This window comes from Scleropages formosus, unplaced genomic scaffold (genome assembly GCF_900964775.1).
Source record: "Scleropages formosus unplaced genomic scaffold, fSclFor1.1, whole genome shotgun sequence".
Lineage (NCBI taxonomy): Eukaryota > Metazoa > Chordata > Actinopteri > Osteoglossiformes > Osteoglossidae > Scleropages > Scleropages formosus.
In genome coordinates this window covers 1-14,768 of record NW_021641035.1, presented here as the reverse complement: position 1 = coordinate 14,768, position 14,768 = coordinate 1, and the positions used below count along the sequence as shown (strand labels likewise).

General features: G+C 50.2%; 1 protein-coding gene across 2 annotated transcripts; it reads right to left on the bottom strand.

The window, feature by feature from the left end:
- Positions 1–11,134: 11,134 nt before the first annotated feature.
- On the bottom strand, positions 11,135–14,441 carry LOC114909695 (voltage-dependent calcium channel subunit alpha-2/delta-1-like). 2 transcript variants are annotated; one of them, XR_003797365.1, is made up of 8 exons: positions 14,422–14,441; positions 13,571–13,662; positions 13,340–13,387; positions 12,787–12,858; positions 12,213–12,364; positions 12,045–12,097; positions 11,387–11,442; positions 11,138–11,278 (listed from the first exon to the last, which is right to left on the bottom strand). XR_003797365.1 is itself a non-coding variant. In XM_029249519.1 (7 exons), the coding sequence occupies exons 1-5, from the start codon at positions 13,799–13,801 to the stop codon at positions 12,076–12,078; spliced, it is 525 nt and encodes a 174-aa protein (XP_029105352.1). In that variant the 5' UTR covers positions 13,802–13,808; the 3' UTR covers positions 11,135–11,278; positions 11,387–11,442; positions 12,045–12,075. The 2 variants fall into 2 exon arrangements, 1 of the variants encoding a protein (XP_029105352.1); XM_029249519.1 differs by lacking the exon at positions 14,422–14,441 and having other exon boundaries at positions 11,135–11,278; positions 13,571–13,808.
- Between the last annotated feature and the right edge of the window lie 327 nt (positions 14,442–14,768).

The following is a 14,768-nucleotide window of genomic DNA, read 5'->3' as shown; positions in this document are numbered from 1 at the left end:
CCAGAGGTAAGGGATGCCGTCAAGCTGAAGAAGGAGTTCTATTGGGCCTGGCTGGCTCATGGGACTCCTGAAGCAGCTGACGGTACCGGCGGGCCACAGGCGCGGCTCTTGCGGTCGCCGCGGCAAAAACTCGGGCTTGGGAGGAGTTCGGTGAGGCCATGGAGGAAGACTTTCGGTCGGCCTCAAAGAGATTCTGGCAAACTGTCCGGCGACTCAGAAGGGGAAAGCGGTGTTCCGCCAACACTGTTTACAGTGGAAGTGGTGCGCTGCTGACCTCAGCTGAGGATGTCCTCGGGCGGTGGAAGGAGTACTTTGAGGATCTCCTTAATCCCTCCAACACGCCTTCCGTAGAGGAAGCTGAGGCTGGGGACTCGGAGGGAGACTCGTCCATTACCCTGGCTGAAGTTGCTGAGGTAGTCAAAAACTCTTCAGTGGCAAGGCTCCGGGGGTGGATGAGATCCGACCCGAGTTTCTCAAGTCTCTGGATATTGTGGGGCTGTCTTGGCTGACACGCCTCTGCAGCATCACGTGGAGTTCGGGAACAGTGCCTCTGGACTGGCAGACCGGGGGTGGTCCCTCTTTTTAAGAAGGGGGACCGGAGATTGTGTTCCAACTACCGGGGGATCACACTCCTTAGCCTCCCTGGGAAAGTCTATGCCAGGGTACTGGAAAGGAGAATCCGACCGATAGTCGAACCTCGGATTCAGGAGGAGCAATGCGGTTTTCGCCCTGGCCGTGGGACACTGGACCAGCTCTATACCCTCACTAGGGTGAGGGTTCGTGGGAGTTTGCCCAACCAGTCCATATGTGTTTTATGGACCTGGAGAAGGCATTCGACCGTGTCCCTCATGGCATCCTGTGGGAGGTGCTTCGGGATTATGGGGTTTGGGGCTCGCTGTTACGGGCTGTTCGTTCCCTGTATGACCGGAACAGGAGCTTGGTTCGCATTGCCGGCAGTAAGTCAGACCTGTTCCCGGTGCATGTTGGACTCCGCCAGGGCTGCCCTTTGTCACCGATTCTGTTCATTATCTTCATGGACAGAATTTCTAGGCACAGCCAGGGAACGGAGGGTGTCTGTTTTGGTGGCCGCGAGATCTCGTCTCTGCTTTTCGCAGACGATGTGGTCCTGCTGGCTTCATCAAGTCAAGACTTGCAGCATGCACTGGGGAGGTTTGCAGCCGAGTGCGAAGCGGCGGGGATGAGAATCAGCACCTCCAAATCCGAGGCCATGGTTCTCAGTCGGAAAAAGGTGGATTGCCCCCTCCGGGTTAGGGGGAGTTGCTCCCTCAAGTGGAGGAGTTTAAGTATCTCGGGGTCTTGTTCACGAGTGAGGGAAAAATGGAGCGGCAGGTTGACGGACGGATCGGTGCGGCGTCCGCAGTAATGCGGTCATTGTACCGGTCTGTTGTGGTGAAGAGGGAGCTGAGTCGTAAGGCGAAGCTCTCAATTTACCGGTCGATCTACGTTCCTACCCTCACCTATGGTCATCAACTCTGGATCATGACCGAAAGAATGAGATCGCGGATACAAGTGGCAGAAATGAGTTTCCTCCGCAGAGTGGCTGGGCGCACCCTTAGGGATAGGGTGAGGAGCTCAGTCACCCGGGAGGAGCTCGGAGTAGAGCCGCTGCTCCTCCGCATCGAGAGGAGCCAGTTGAGGTGGCTCGGGCATCTGTTCCGGATGCCTCCTGGACGCCTCCCTGGGGAGGTGTTCCGGGCTTGTCCCACTGGGAGGAGGCCTCGGGGCAGACCCAGGACAAATTGGAGAGACTATGTCTCCCGGCTGGCCTGGGAACGCCTTGGGGTTTCCCAGAAGAACTGGAGGAGGTGTGTGGGGAGAGGGAAGTCTGGAGGACTCTGCTCGGACTGCTGCCCCCGCGACCCGGCCCCGGATAGCGGAGGAAGATGAATGAATGAATGAATGAATGAATGAATGAATGGGGTTATAATTTTGGTGAGCATGTATTTTGGATTTAGTTTCGGTGAGGGTGTTATGGTTTAGCCAGGGGGGTGAGGCTACAACTATAACAGGCTGTATTAGGCCACTAGTTGAGGAAGAAAGAAAAACAAAAAGGAGTAGAGATGTGTATTGCTGTTGCTGCAGAGGTCTAAGTCTCATGGCTCACATGCCACATTTCTTTTGTAAACCATTGTTTATTGTTCACAGTTTGTTTTTGTATTTGGCTTGGATTAAAGTGTTCTGTTGAATCAGAATCAGAATCAGAACGAGCTTTACTGCCAAGTATGCTCACACATACAAGGAATTTGTCTTGGTGACAGGAACTTCCACAGTTGTTAGTGAAGATCATCTTTTTAAGCAAAGAAAAATAAATATTTTTGGTCCTACCAGATCTGGTCTCCACTGCTGCCTCCATCCGCCGTCCGTACCCTCACACTGACGTCTTCTGCCTGCCTGGCCTTTCTGGGACTGCACCACTTCCTGCAGGTAGACGTCAGCCAATTTCCAGGTGCCATCATTCCTCTTGTACCAGTCCGCCACAGCAGAAACTTCACTGATGGCAAAGGACACACTGAAAAGGCGTGACCTTCATGGAGGAATGGATCAGTGAATTTTGTGCATTCTCTGCTCAGGAGGGGACGTATCCGTTCCAGTCACACTGATTCTGGGCACAATAAGTTTGAAGATACTGGCATACTGCCTGGTTCACCAGGGGTCAGGCTGATAGACACCCCCAGATGACAGCAGAAGAACTGCTTCAGGTCCCTTATGGTTTTAGCCCACTGCAGATATCTTCTTAGGATCCATCTGTACACCCCTGAGGTTTAGAATGAAACCTAAGAATTCCACAATCTCATTGTGGAATTTACATTTTCCTCCTTTGACATACAGTTTGTGAACCAACAGCTTTTGTAACACCACCATTACATGCTGTACATGTGCCTCATACGACTGGGAGAATATGAAAACGTCATCTAAAGAGACCAACACATATGCATTCATCTTCCACAGCATGTAATTTTAAAATGCTTGAAAAACGGAGGGTGCATTTGCCAGGCCAAATGGCATAACCAGATACTCATAATGCCCTAGGGCAGTGCTAAATGCAGTCTTCCCTCATCCCCTTCACTAATCAAGTTATATGCATTCAGGTCCAGTTTAGTAAAAAGTCTTACCCCTATTAACCTGCTCAAGAACCAAAGTGATCAGAGGTAAGGAGTGAGGATGTTTAACCATGATAGTGTTTAACCTCCTATAATCAATACAAGGCTGTAGGGCACTGTCTGTTTCTATGAAAAAGCCAGATGGAGATGTGGTTGACCTAATAATCCCCAGGTTCAAGGCCTCATCTATATAAGCTTCCATTGCCTTTTATTGTGGTTGGGAAAGGGGGTACACTCTCCAGCTTGGGGGAGTGGAACCTGAGAAAATATCAATAGCACAGTCCCAAGGCTGATGCAGAAGGAATTCAGAGGCTTGAACTTTGCTAAACACTTGCACCAAGTCCTAGCAAGTGTACGAGAGCCCCAGCATTAGGCTTTCGATGGATGTGGCTCGGCAAGAAAGCATGAGACATGACTGTGAGCACTGTTTTCCCCAAGCAAGCAAATCGCTTGTGCTCCAGGATATCACTGGCTCTTCAGCTGCAAATGGATCTTGCTATTGCTGGATCTTGCTACCGCTATATTGCGATACTCAGCTGCCTGGTTCAAAATTGCAGCAGACTGTGTAGCGGCAACAGCAGCCTCAAAGTGTGAAAACTTGGGGTGCAAAGACAAGGGTGTCTACCGAGGGAGGCCTCCGCCACTACGTGAGCTCTGCTGTCAACGTCATGTTCCGTGAGGGATCATGTTTTGAACATGTCGAACATCAAAGTTGCCTGCTGCAACCCAACTGTGTGACATCAGCGTCATCAAAGACCCAGACACTCCTGCTGCTACAGCAACCTGATTTATCCTCGTCTATCAAGTCCTCCATCCTGTTTCAACCTCTCCATGAGACTCTGCAATTGCTAGTCTGCTGTGAGGAAGGCTGACTTCATCCCAGCCTACACCTCCCACCTCTCACTGGACCTCCTGGCCCTAACAGAAATCTGGATTACCCCAGATAACACAGCCACACCCACACACTCCACAAACTACTCATTCTCCCACACCCCTTGGCCCTCTGGCAGAGATGGAAGTATAGGCCTGCTGATCTCTGGCCAGTGGGAGTATTTTGCGCTCCCTCACCACCTGCACTTTTAAATTCTATATTGTCTCTATCACTGTCCCGATCACAATCATTGTAGTTGTTCTCTATCACCCTCCTGGCCCTTCTGAATGCCTCCTGGATGACAGTGATATCTTGAACTGTCTTCAACTCTTGATTGATTCTCCTGGGTGACTTTAACCTGCATGTCGAGGACATTCATGCAAGCTGCCTTCTGTCGCTCCCGCAGTCCTTCAACCTCCCTCTGTCCCAGTTCTCTGCTCCTCACAAAGCCGGCAATCGCCTCAACCTTGTCTTCTCCCGTAACTGTGGCTGTCCTGTACTTTCCGTTACTCTCCTATACGTCTCTGATCATTTCTTCATCTCCTCCCAGGCCTGCATCACTACTAATCTGTCTCCTGCTTCAGCACCCATTCTCACTTTCTGCTGCAACCTAAAATCTCTTCACCTTGCTGCCTTGCCTCTGCCACACTATCTTCTCTCTCTTCTGCTGCACAACTCTCAGATTGCTCAAATGAAAATGCTGCTAATGGTTTCCTCTCTGTCCTATCTTCCTTTCTAGACTCTCTCACAATCTCAGACAAGTTCTCGGTATCTGCCTGCCCTGATCATGCTGAACCTCGCTGCAGTTACGCTGTCCAAATTCAGGCCCCTGTTAGAAACTGAAATTTCCAACCTCCTGCTGTCACACAGAGTCACCACCTGCTCACTCAATCCGATCCTATCGACACTCCTACAGAACATTTCCCCGCAACTCTCCACCTTCATCTCCAAGATCATCAGCTCCTCGCTATCCTCTGGCTGCTTCCCATCTGCCTTCAAAACTGCCCTCATTTCACCTCTGGTGAAGAAACCCTCTCTGGATCCTGACTCAGTCCAGAACTACAGGCCACTCTCTCCTCCCTATTCTGTCAAAAACTCTGGAATGGGCAACCTGTGATCAACTGCCTGCGTTCCTTACCCAGAATCATCTCCTCGACAAATATCAGTCTGGATTCAAAGCTGGACATTACACCAAGACAGCATGCCTGGCAGTGTCTAATGTTGTCCAGTTGGCTATAGTGGCCTCCCTCTCCTCGGTCCTCATCCTCCTCGACCTTTCTGCAGCATTCAACACTGTCAACCACCAGATTACACTCTCGTTTCTTGGTCACCTTGGCATCACAGGAACTCCACTCAAGCAGTTTGAGTCCTACCTATCAGACAAAGCCTACCAAGTGGTCTAGCAGGGCTTCCGTTCATCTCCTCAGCCTCTCGCAACTGGTGTCCAACAGGGCTCAGTACTGGGCCCCCTACTCTTCTCAAGCTACATTTATTCCTTTGGCCCTATCATCACCTCTCATGGATTCAACTACCACTGCTACACCGATAATACCCAACTTTTCCTCTCATTTCCACCTGGAGCAACAGACATTTCTTTGTGCATCCCTGCCTGGATGTCTGATCATCGCCTACCACTCAGCTTCTCCAAAACAGAGATATTTCACCTTCCAGCTGGTCCACTTTCCTGTCGTGAATTCTATCAAACCAGACAACTCACTGATTTTGCCTACCTCCTTGGCTAAGAGTCTAGGAGTAATGATTGACTCAAGTTTCTCGGCACATCAAAGCCACAACTCGGACCTGCAGATACATCCTGCATAATATCCGCAGGATCCATCCCTAACAACAGACTCTGTGCAACTACTTGTCTACACAATGTGATATCCTGCCTGGACTACAGCAACTCTCTCCTGTCTGACCTTCTAGCTACTGCCATCAGATCGCTCCAGCTGATGCAGAACGCTGCACAAGTTGTGTTTAACCAGTCAAAGTGTTCCCATATATCTCCCCCCTCATCTCGCAACATTGGCTTCCTATAGCTACCCGGGTTAAATTCAAGACCTACAAAACCATCAACGGAACTGCTCCCCGATATCTTCAAGACCTGATCATTCGCTACCCCCCAACAAGACTGCTACGCTCCTCCACCTCTGCCTGCTTGGTGGTCACACTCATAAAGATTCTTGATTCTGGCTTTAATGCGGTGAAACAATCTCCCCTTCTCACTCAGAACTGTTGATTCTCTCTCCATTTAAGAAGTGTCTTAAAACTCACCTCTTCAGGACTCACATCTCCCATGATCTCTCAATGTAATGTGTAAATGTTCATGCTCGATAACTTTGAGATCACAACTGTTGAATAATGGACAAATTTTCACGCTGCTACTTGTGTAATGTAAATGTTTGTTTTAAAAAAATTGTGATTAGGAATTGTTGATTATTTGGATAAATCTTTATGTAGCTTTTCATGTGATGTAAATCAGTTCAAATGGTCGAAAGCAACAAATTAACTGTAGTTCAGAATCACGTTTCTGCATCCAAGTCTCTTTCTGTTGATGCAATGCACACATTGTATTTTCTATGAGATGTATGTTGCTTTGGAGAAAAGCTTCTGCTAAATAAATACGTCAATGTATGTAAATGTAAACACAGTGGTATCACTGCACGTCGTGTGACTATAATGCAGAACTGAGGACATGGAAGAGGCTGGACCCAAGTGCAGGACTGGTTGGGGACGAGAGGATGGTCGGCGGATCGGCAAACTGAACAGAGGCGAGTATCTGAAGTCGTGGTTGTGGACGAGACAGGGGTTGCTGCCAAAGAAATGTGGAGAGGACCAGGGGAATTACAGGGAGTAGGTGGTGGGGTAAGAAGGTTGGGGAGCACAGCCAGAACAGCTCTCTTGAGTGAGATTCCGTAACTGGGAAGCAGTAGAGTGATGTCTTTTGTAGCCAGTTGCTCCAAATGAAGTTTAATCGGAGCCAGGTGCTGCTGGTTGAGGTGCGGGTGTAGTCGTGACCGTAAGTTTACCACAGCATGTTAGGTGAATGGTCCACATTCACTACCAATACACAAGGGCACAAAACACACAGCTCTTCAAAGTGAAAATATTACCTGTTTAATTACCAATTCTGCTTTGTAAACAAGTTTAAAATATTTTACTAGAGACAAACACAATGTTGTACAAAGTTATAATTTGTCCTGTTTTTGTGTCATCCATAAAAAAGTACTCGGGAGATTCCCAGATAAGCTACAAGGAGGGAACATCGCAAGCAGCAACAAAAAAATAAATGTAATCTGAAAAGCTTTTCATTGTGTCATTATGGTTCTGTTCTTTTCACAAATTTCACTCATGGGAGTTTCTATGTAAGTCCTGTAGCTTGGGCAAAGAGCAACTGCACGTTCATGCTTGGATAGATGTTGATACATTTATTTTAAAAATGTAAGGACAACGTGAAGTTGCAGACAACACTCCCTCCAGGGCAGCTGCAGCCCCTTCAGTTCGACCGACAAACTTGCTGGCATCAAGGGCCAACGACACCTCGTGCGCTGACATCATATACGACCCATTCCTTCGAGACCTGCCGTACAACGCACCGAAAAGGAGTGTGGAACGAGTATTCTTCACTGCAACGGCTGGTGCGGAAGGATGGGGATGCCTCACGTTGTGCACAATCTCTACCCCCCCCGGCCTATCTACATTACAGAGGTTAATACCGCACTTACACACATACATATGAAAACATGCACTAAACCTTGGCCAGGTTTAAAAGTGCCTTGGCACTGAGACAGGGAACAAAGTCCTGGTTATGGCACGCAGACACTTGCTACAGTAGGGTCTTACAGCAGTGGCTTTGAGCACAAACTCCTCCTCGGCTCTCCAATATGGGCGACCACTGCGGCTCTCCATTGTGCTCCGCTGTCTGGAATTGGCCTCCAGAGGGAGAAGGATGGGTCTCAGGCCCGCACAGTCCACACTCCTCAAAATGCCAGCTCAACACTTACTCACATAATGTCACATACCCAAACCACTGGCACTTCCTGCTTTTGAGCCCAGCTTCTGCTTGGCACACGTCTCTGTCACACACTGCTTCAGCTCGGCAGGCCGCGCACTTCAGAACCCAGGGAAGCAACAGTGACGTAGTTTGACAGGGTAAAACGGCAGTGTCCTGGGGGACTGAGGAGTGCGGCACTGTAAATGTTACACCAGCTGGTGACGTGCATCAAGGCACTGTCGGGGGGAAACAGAGTGTGCGTCTTTACTGTCACTTTCGTGGTCTCCTATATGTGTATGTTTGTGTTTGTATGTACATATGGCCTTGCGACGGACTGGCGTCCCGTCCTGGGTGTGTCCCCGGCCCCTCTGGCCTTACGCCCTGTGTTGCCGGGTAGGCTCCGGTTCCCCCGTGACCCCGTATGGGATGAGCGGTTCTGAAAATGTGTGTGTGTGTGTGTGTGTGTATACATATGCAGATGTACACACAGACCGTACATAGAACATAATCACATACGCGCAAACATCGTTTAAAAGATATGAAAACATTTTTAGGTGTTAAAAATGTCATTTGTAATTGCTCCAAATATCGAAATGTATTTTAAAAGTCTGTATTACGCTATGAGGCCACATGAAGAGAACCTCTGACTGGCACTGCCACAGGAATTTCAATTTCGTGCAAAATCTAAAGCGGAGTTTCCTTCCAGCATAAGCAAAATGAAAACAACGCATGCATCCTTAAACAAAACTGGGCACTCTATTTCAAAAAGGTTTTTAAAAATGCTCATCATAAACATTTTAGCGCCTTGAAAATGTGGTTAAGAGAAATTCCAAAAAGACTTAGTCAACCAACCTAGACTAAAGGTCTGAGGTGTCATTCAATGTTCATATTACATTATCCTACCACTGACATATTTATTTGTATCCACAATGTTTGGCAGAGGGGTCTCAGCCCAAAAAGGACGTGACTCCCTGTTGATGAAACAAACTCCCAGAGACCCACAGCATGCAGGTGTTTTTCTGTCGTTTGCTGCCATTCCACCCATTCACGTCTATCATTCATATTATACAATAGTGGATCTTCATATATTCCTCACCGCTGAACGGTAGCACAGTCGGTCGTCTTTGTACGCCGGCAAAACACCCTTGTGAGACAGACCGACAGTGATTTGTCCGACACGTACGTTTGTGCTGCTTCATCCCAGTTCACTCGTAGAGGGAAGGGAAAGGTGTGACTAAACTGGGCTCAGGACCGCTGATGTACAGTCAGTGATGTACGGTCACGGTTATGTACGGGCGGTGAGAACGCTAATGCTTGGACCACGGAGGACAGGGGAGAGGAATCTGTGCTAAAAGAGGCCAACGTTTGGAGGGGCCAAAATCTAGAGAGAGGTGGACAGGCAGAGCAGATGAGCTGAAGACACAGGAGGACAGCCGACGGTGGTCGCAGAGAGAAGCCCCGCCCACATTCGGAGGTGTTCTCCTGAGGTAGGGAGCAAAGAAGAGATAGAGGTGTTTGCATGTAAAATACTGTCGTGTGGTAAGCCAAAGGCAGACCACTCCCCCCCCCCACCCCCACCCGCAAGACTGACAGCAAACACACGATGCTGTGTGTACTTGATGTACTTTGCTGTATAATGTGACCGATGGGACGGGCAACCGTTTCGGCTTCCACGGTGCGGCCCACAGCTCTGTCCGCCCATCGTATTCGTATCCTTTTCCGTTGTAGACGCAGCCACAGAGCCACCCTTACACTCCTCCACTCTTGTACGGTACGCGTGTTTCTCTGCTACGGTGTGTCGTTCACAGCAACCAGGGCTCTGTGTCACCGTGGGGGGAAGAGCTCTGTGAAAATGACACCAATTTAATTCATTAACTGAACTGAATTGAAGCGATGGGCCTGATGCTGCAACTCGGAGATTTTAGTTTGGATTCGAATTGCATTGAGCTTTGTGCTCTTGCTGCTGTTTTTGTTTTTGTTTGTTTGCTGCCAACTGTCGTTTGCTGTTATTACACTTACGTTTCTGGTATTTTGGTGCGAATGTGGAAAGATAAATTGAAGGCACCTTAAACCGTCCCCCTTGTCCCCCACGTGGTCACTCCCTGGACACACGCCAAGAGCACCCTCGCGAGAGCGCCGCACACACCCCCCCGTACACCTGTCCTGCCGACGGTCCGCAGCGTTTCTCGGCGCGTCTCACCTGGACGTTGTAGTCGAAGCAGGTGGACGGCCCTCTCCTGTAGCGCGCCAAGCTCAGCAGCTCACACGGGTTCTCTTCCTGGACTTCGCACTCAGGCTAAGGACAACTAAGCACAACCGGGGCTCCGACTCGGTTCTGAAATACAGTCACTTGGACCGACAGCGTCCAGCGCCTTGCCAGGCCATGGAGAAACAACGCATCCTTTTGCCACATATTGCTCTACATGCTGGCAAGTAAAGCTGTCTTTGTGTCCAGTCCAATGAAGACTGAGCAGTACTACGCAGAGAACAACTTTCCAAACAGCAGTAAAGGTGCATTTTTGAACAACTTGCAACTGTAGAGCGTGTGAAAGCTTTTCGGGAGCATTTTCAAATACGTGCGTTTCACATCGTGCAGCGCTGCACACTGCTCATAATGTTTCCGAATATTTGAGAAGAGACCCGAAGGAAAACGTCGTGACCACAGAAAAAGGGAAACACTGTACGTGTTGCTCCAAGGTGATTAATTACTCACTTAAAGTTTCAAATGTGCTTCTGAAATTTTTTTTTTCCTCTTTCTGGTTGTTGACAGCTTGTCACGCTGACAAAATTGGGGGAAAACTGATTTCATGAGGGAGGGGAGCTGAAGGAAGGATACACTCGGTCTTCACCTGAGCCAGCTTCTCCATCTCGCACGACTTGCAGGGGGTCTCGGCCACCACAAACAGCAGGTTGGTCTTCTCTATCCTCTTGGCATGAACAACCTTTGGAGGAAGAGGCGCATCGCGATCGTGCTCGGCACTGCCACTTGGGCGTGCGTGCGCGCGCACAACACACACACACACACACACGCGCACGCACGCACGCACACCGAGTCAGAGCAGCCTCCGTTCCTCGCTCACGCTCCCTCGCACAGAGAGACACACTCTACGGGTGCTGTCGGAGTTGGAGCAGCCCCCGGTCCCGCACAGGCCCACACTCACCTGGAGCAGTTCCCACAGTCCTGGAGGGTGTTGTACGAGTTGCTTGTGTTGGTAAAGTAGAACTGGCTGTACACCGTCACGCAGCTGCTCTCTCGGGCATCCGCAGCTTCGGCCTCCACCGCACCTGGGTCTGAATCGGGGGTCAGCCGTGAACTGCGACGGCGCAGAACCCACAGAGCAGCCTGCACGCACTCACCTGCCGATATTGGACCGGCCTCGGCCGCTGTCTGTCACTCACCTGCAGCGAACCAGCTGTGGTACGTCAGCCCATAGAGCACATGCTGAATCAGGGACCTGAAAGTGTGACACGAGCAGTCCATCCGTAATAACGGTACCATTATATTATTATTATTATTATTATTATTATTATTATCATCATCATCATCATCATCATCATTATTAGCAATGTATTTCACTTGTTCTGCATCTGCTATTCTACACCATCTTGTGCTGGTAAGACCAGGAGAAGGAGAACGCAAGGAGAAAAATCAACAGAAACCTAAAAAATTCTACATTCTTATTTTCGCTCAGATTCAGACACAATATGAACCATTTATACCGGATATTCTGCACGAGCAGCTGGAGTTCTGCAAAGGAGTCACACATGTCCTCATCTGCTGCGCTACTTGTGTGCTTTCCAGCACGGCCAGATAATCTGCAACATACTAGTACGAGGTACTAATATTTTTAAAAAATACATACATGCATACATATGCTGTATAAATATGTGTTTCAAATGAGAGACGAACACAGTAATTGGTTTAAACAGGCAGCTGTTGACCTGTGGAACACTGACAGCGAATCACAGAGCTGCACAAGGGGGCTCAGCCAATCAGAGCACAGTATGGGGATAATTGGGCTCTGCAGCCCGTTAGAGAGAAGTGCTGGATTCTTACCAGGTTGCTGCCGATGTCCACCAGGCGACGTTCAGCAGGTCTGCGATGGTTGGCTTAACAAACATCAAGCAGAGAACATGTGAATGTTGCGTCTCTTGACTTTTCACACACAAGTGTCACGCGAGATGCTGGAGCAGTGAGGTGATGACAGAGAATGAACGCGCTCACCACAAAGACCCCCCGGCGAGCGGCTCCCGTGCGGCTGCTGGCCGTGGCCTCGCAGACCGCATGGTAGTCGAAGGATTGCTTGCGGGCGTAGATAGAGTTGTTGAAGAGGCGTGCATCAAGGACGGGTCCACGTCACCGAAGAACTGACCCACCTGGTTCAGCAAACAAAAACAGATAAACACACAAATCATGGCTGAAACGTGACGTGATGCACACACAAATGATGCTTAGAACACGAGACCCCCGGTGAACTTCCGCTGATCTTTATTATAGCCACAGCTCAAGTGTTAAGACACCGCACTGCCAAAAACTGACACCAGAGTGGTAAAACGCGTGAATATATGGGACGGATGTGGCAGAGGCTGTACCCAGGCTTCCGGTACAGCTGCCTGTGTCAGCTGGGCAAATGGTGCTCCCCAGCATGGTGAAAGAAGCAGGCAGCTGACAGCAAGCGCATGGGAAGAGCTCTGGGGGTCGCGTGACAGCAAAGGGGCTAAAATGCGAAACATTCTCACATTATAGTTACAGAGTTTATCGACTAACTGAACTCGAGTTATCCTACTGGATACCGCACCTTTTTCCAGTGCTCCTTCTGGTTGGACATAACGAGGAAGCCTCCATCATCCAACAGGTAACACATGAGGTCCTACAGGGAAGAGCTGAACATGAGTGACAGGCGGAGAGCTTTGGCGCCGGCACCCGTCCTACAGCTCGCCCGGCGCCGTCAAGAGTACGGGGCCGAAGACACCCACCGAAACGGCCCTTGAACATGAGAACAACGACACTGTCTGAAAAGCAGGCGACCGGAACGTTACCGGGCACGGAGCACGATGTCTGTGTCCGGCTGTGCTCTACAGCAGCCTACAACGTGCAAACGGTTCATCGGGTTTTTGCTTAGTTTTGCAGGACGACTGTCCCGGCGGACGAACTGGGTCAAGTGCGGGACTGAGCTACGGGACGATGGAAGAACCCTGCAACTACTGAAAGGCACCGGATCGCCTTGTCCACTTCGAGTGCACGGCCCGAACACCGGCACTCATGGAGTTTCTTTTCTTATTTCGCTGTGAACGCACTTCCGAGTATTTGCTGGGATGTCACAAAGGCCAGAGAACGAAAGGCAGCCTTACGTCACTGTTGACTTCGCAGTCCATCTCGCAGCTGCTGGATGGCCCACACTGTCCAAAAAAGCAGCACAAGTCAGTGTCCCGCTGCAGGTCAGCCCGTACCGCTACGCAAAGGAGTCCCCTCGACCCAGGGACTGACAATGACTGTGTGTGCGTGCGTGTGTGCATGCCTGTGCGTGCATGTCGTTGTGTGTCCACACATGCACTTTCAACGACACCAGAATGCTTCGGCACCTTGTGGGAACCCTGCCGAGCGTCAGACTGGTTGCTGGCCAGGATCTTGAATTTGTCCACCCAGGCCTCAAGGTCCAGTTTCACTCCGACCACTAATCCGCCGCAGTCCCCACACGCAGGAAGCCAGAATGGAGAATGGACACAGGAGGTCACGGCGGGACACGTGACACGGAAGAATGAAAGAAAGATCAAGATCTCTTCAGATCGTCTATGGTGTAACTGTTCACGCATCGTAACTCCAGAAGCATCCCCAGATACAACCTTTCTTCAGCCACTACTCTGGCATTGTACTGCTCACTTGTGTATCTTATAATACACACACACACACACACACACACATTTTCAGAACCGCTTGTCCCATACGGGGTCACGGGGAACCGGAGCCTACCCAGCAACACAGGGCATAAGGCTGGAGAGGGAGGGGATACACCCAGGACGGGACGCCAGTCCGTCGCAAGGCACCCCAAGCGGGACTCGAACCCCAGACCCACCGGAGAGCAGGACTGCGGTCCAACCCACTGCGCCACCGCACCCCCACTATCTTATAATATTTAATTTAAAAAAAAAAATTGGTGTCGGTATCAGGATTTGTCTGTGAGCGATGAACCTCGGTATAGCAAACGGTAGGGAACAAACTAGGTTTGCTTGAGACTTTCATGTCTGCAGCTATGTCTCCTTCTCTCAATGTAATGCATAAATTGTACTTTGCTGAGATGTATGTTGCTTTGGACAAAAGCGTCTGCTAAATGAATAAATGAAATGAAATGAAAGATTCTGCATTTTGTCATCAATCTCCGAGAGCCCATAATGTTTGCCAAGACAGCGTTCTGTCCCCCGGTGTCTCTGCGTACCTGCGGGTTTCACCGTCTTGCCCCTACAGTGATCTCCACCGCCGTGGTGACCAGGATGCCCACGGTGCGTTGTCTGAGCCGAGAGCCTCGTCGCCAGCTGTGAGGACACGGGCGGCTGGCTCAGCTGTGCCTATTTACACCGTGGTGCGGTGAATTGTGCGCTGCAAGCAGGTGGACCCTCACCATCCGGCCAAGCGCACTCACCGCTTCGGAGCGGAGCGTGGAACACGTAGCCCTTCTTGTCCATGCTGCGGCGGTAGTAGTTGCTGTTTAAAGGGCTCCGGGTCCTCGGTCCAGGAGTCGGCAGCCCTGTGAGACACACGAACCGGCACCCGTGACACTCCAAC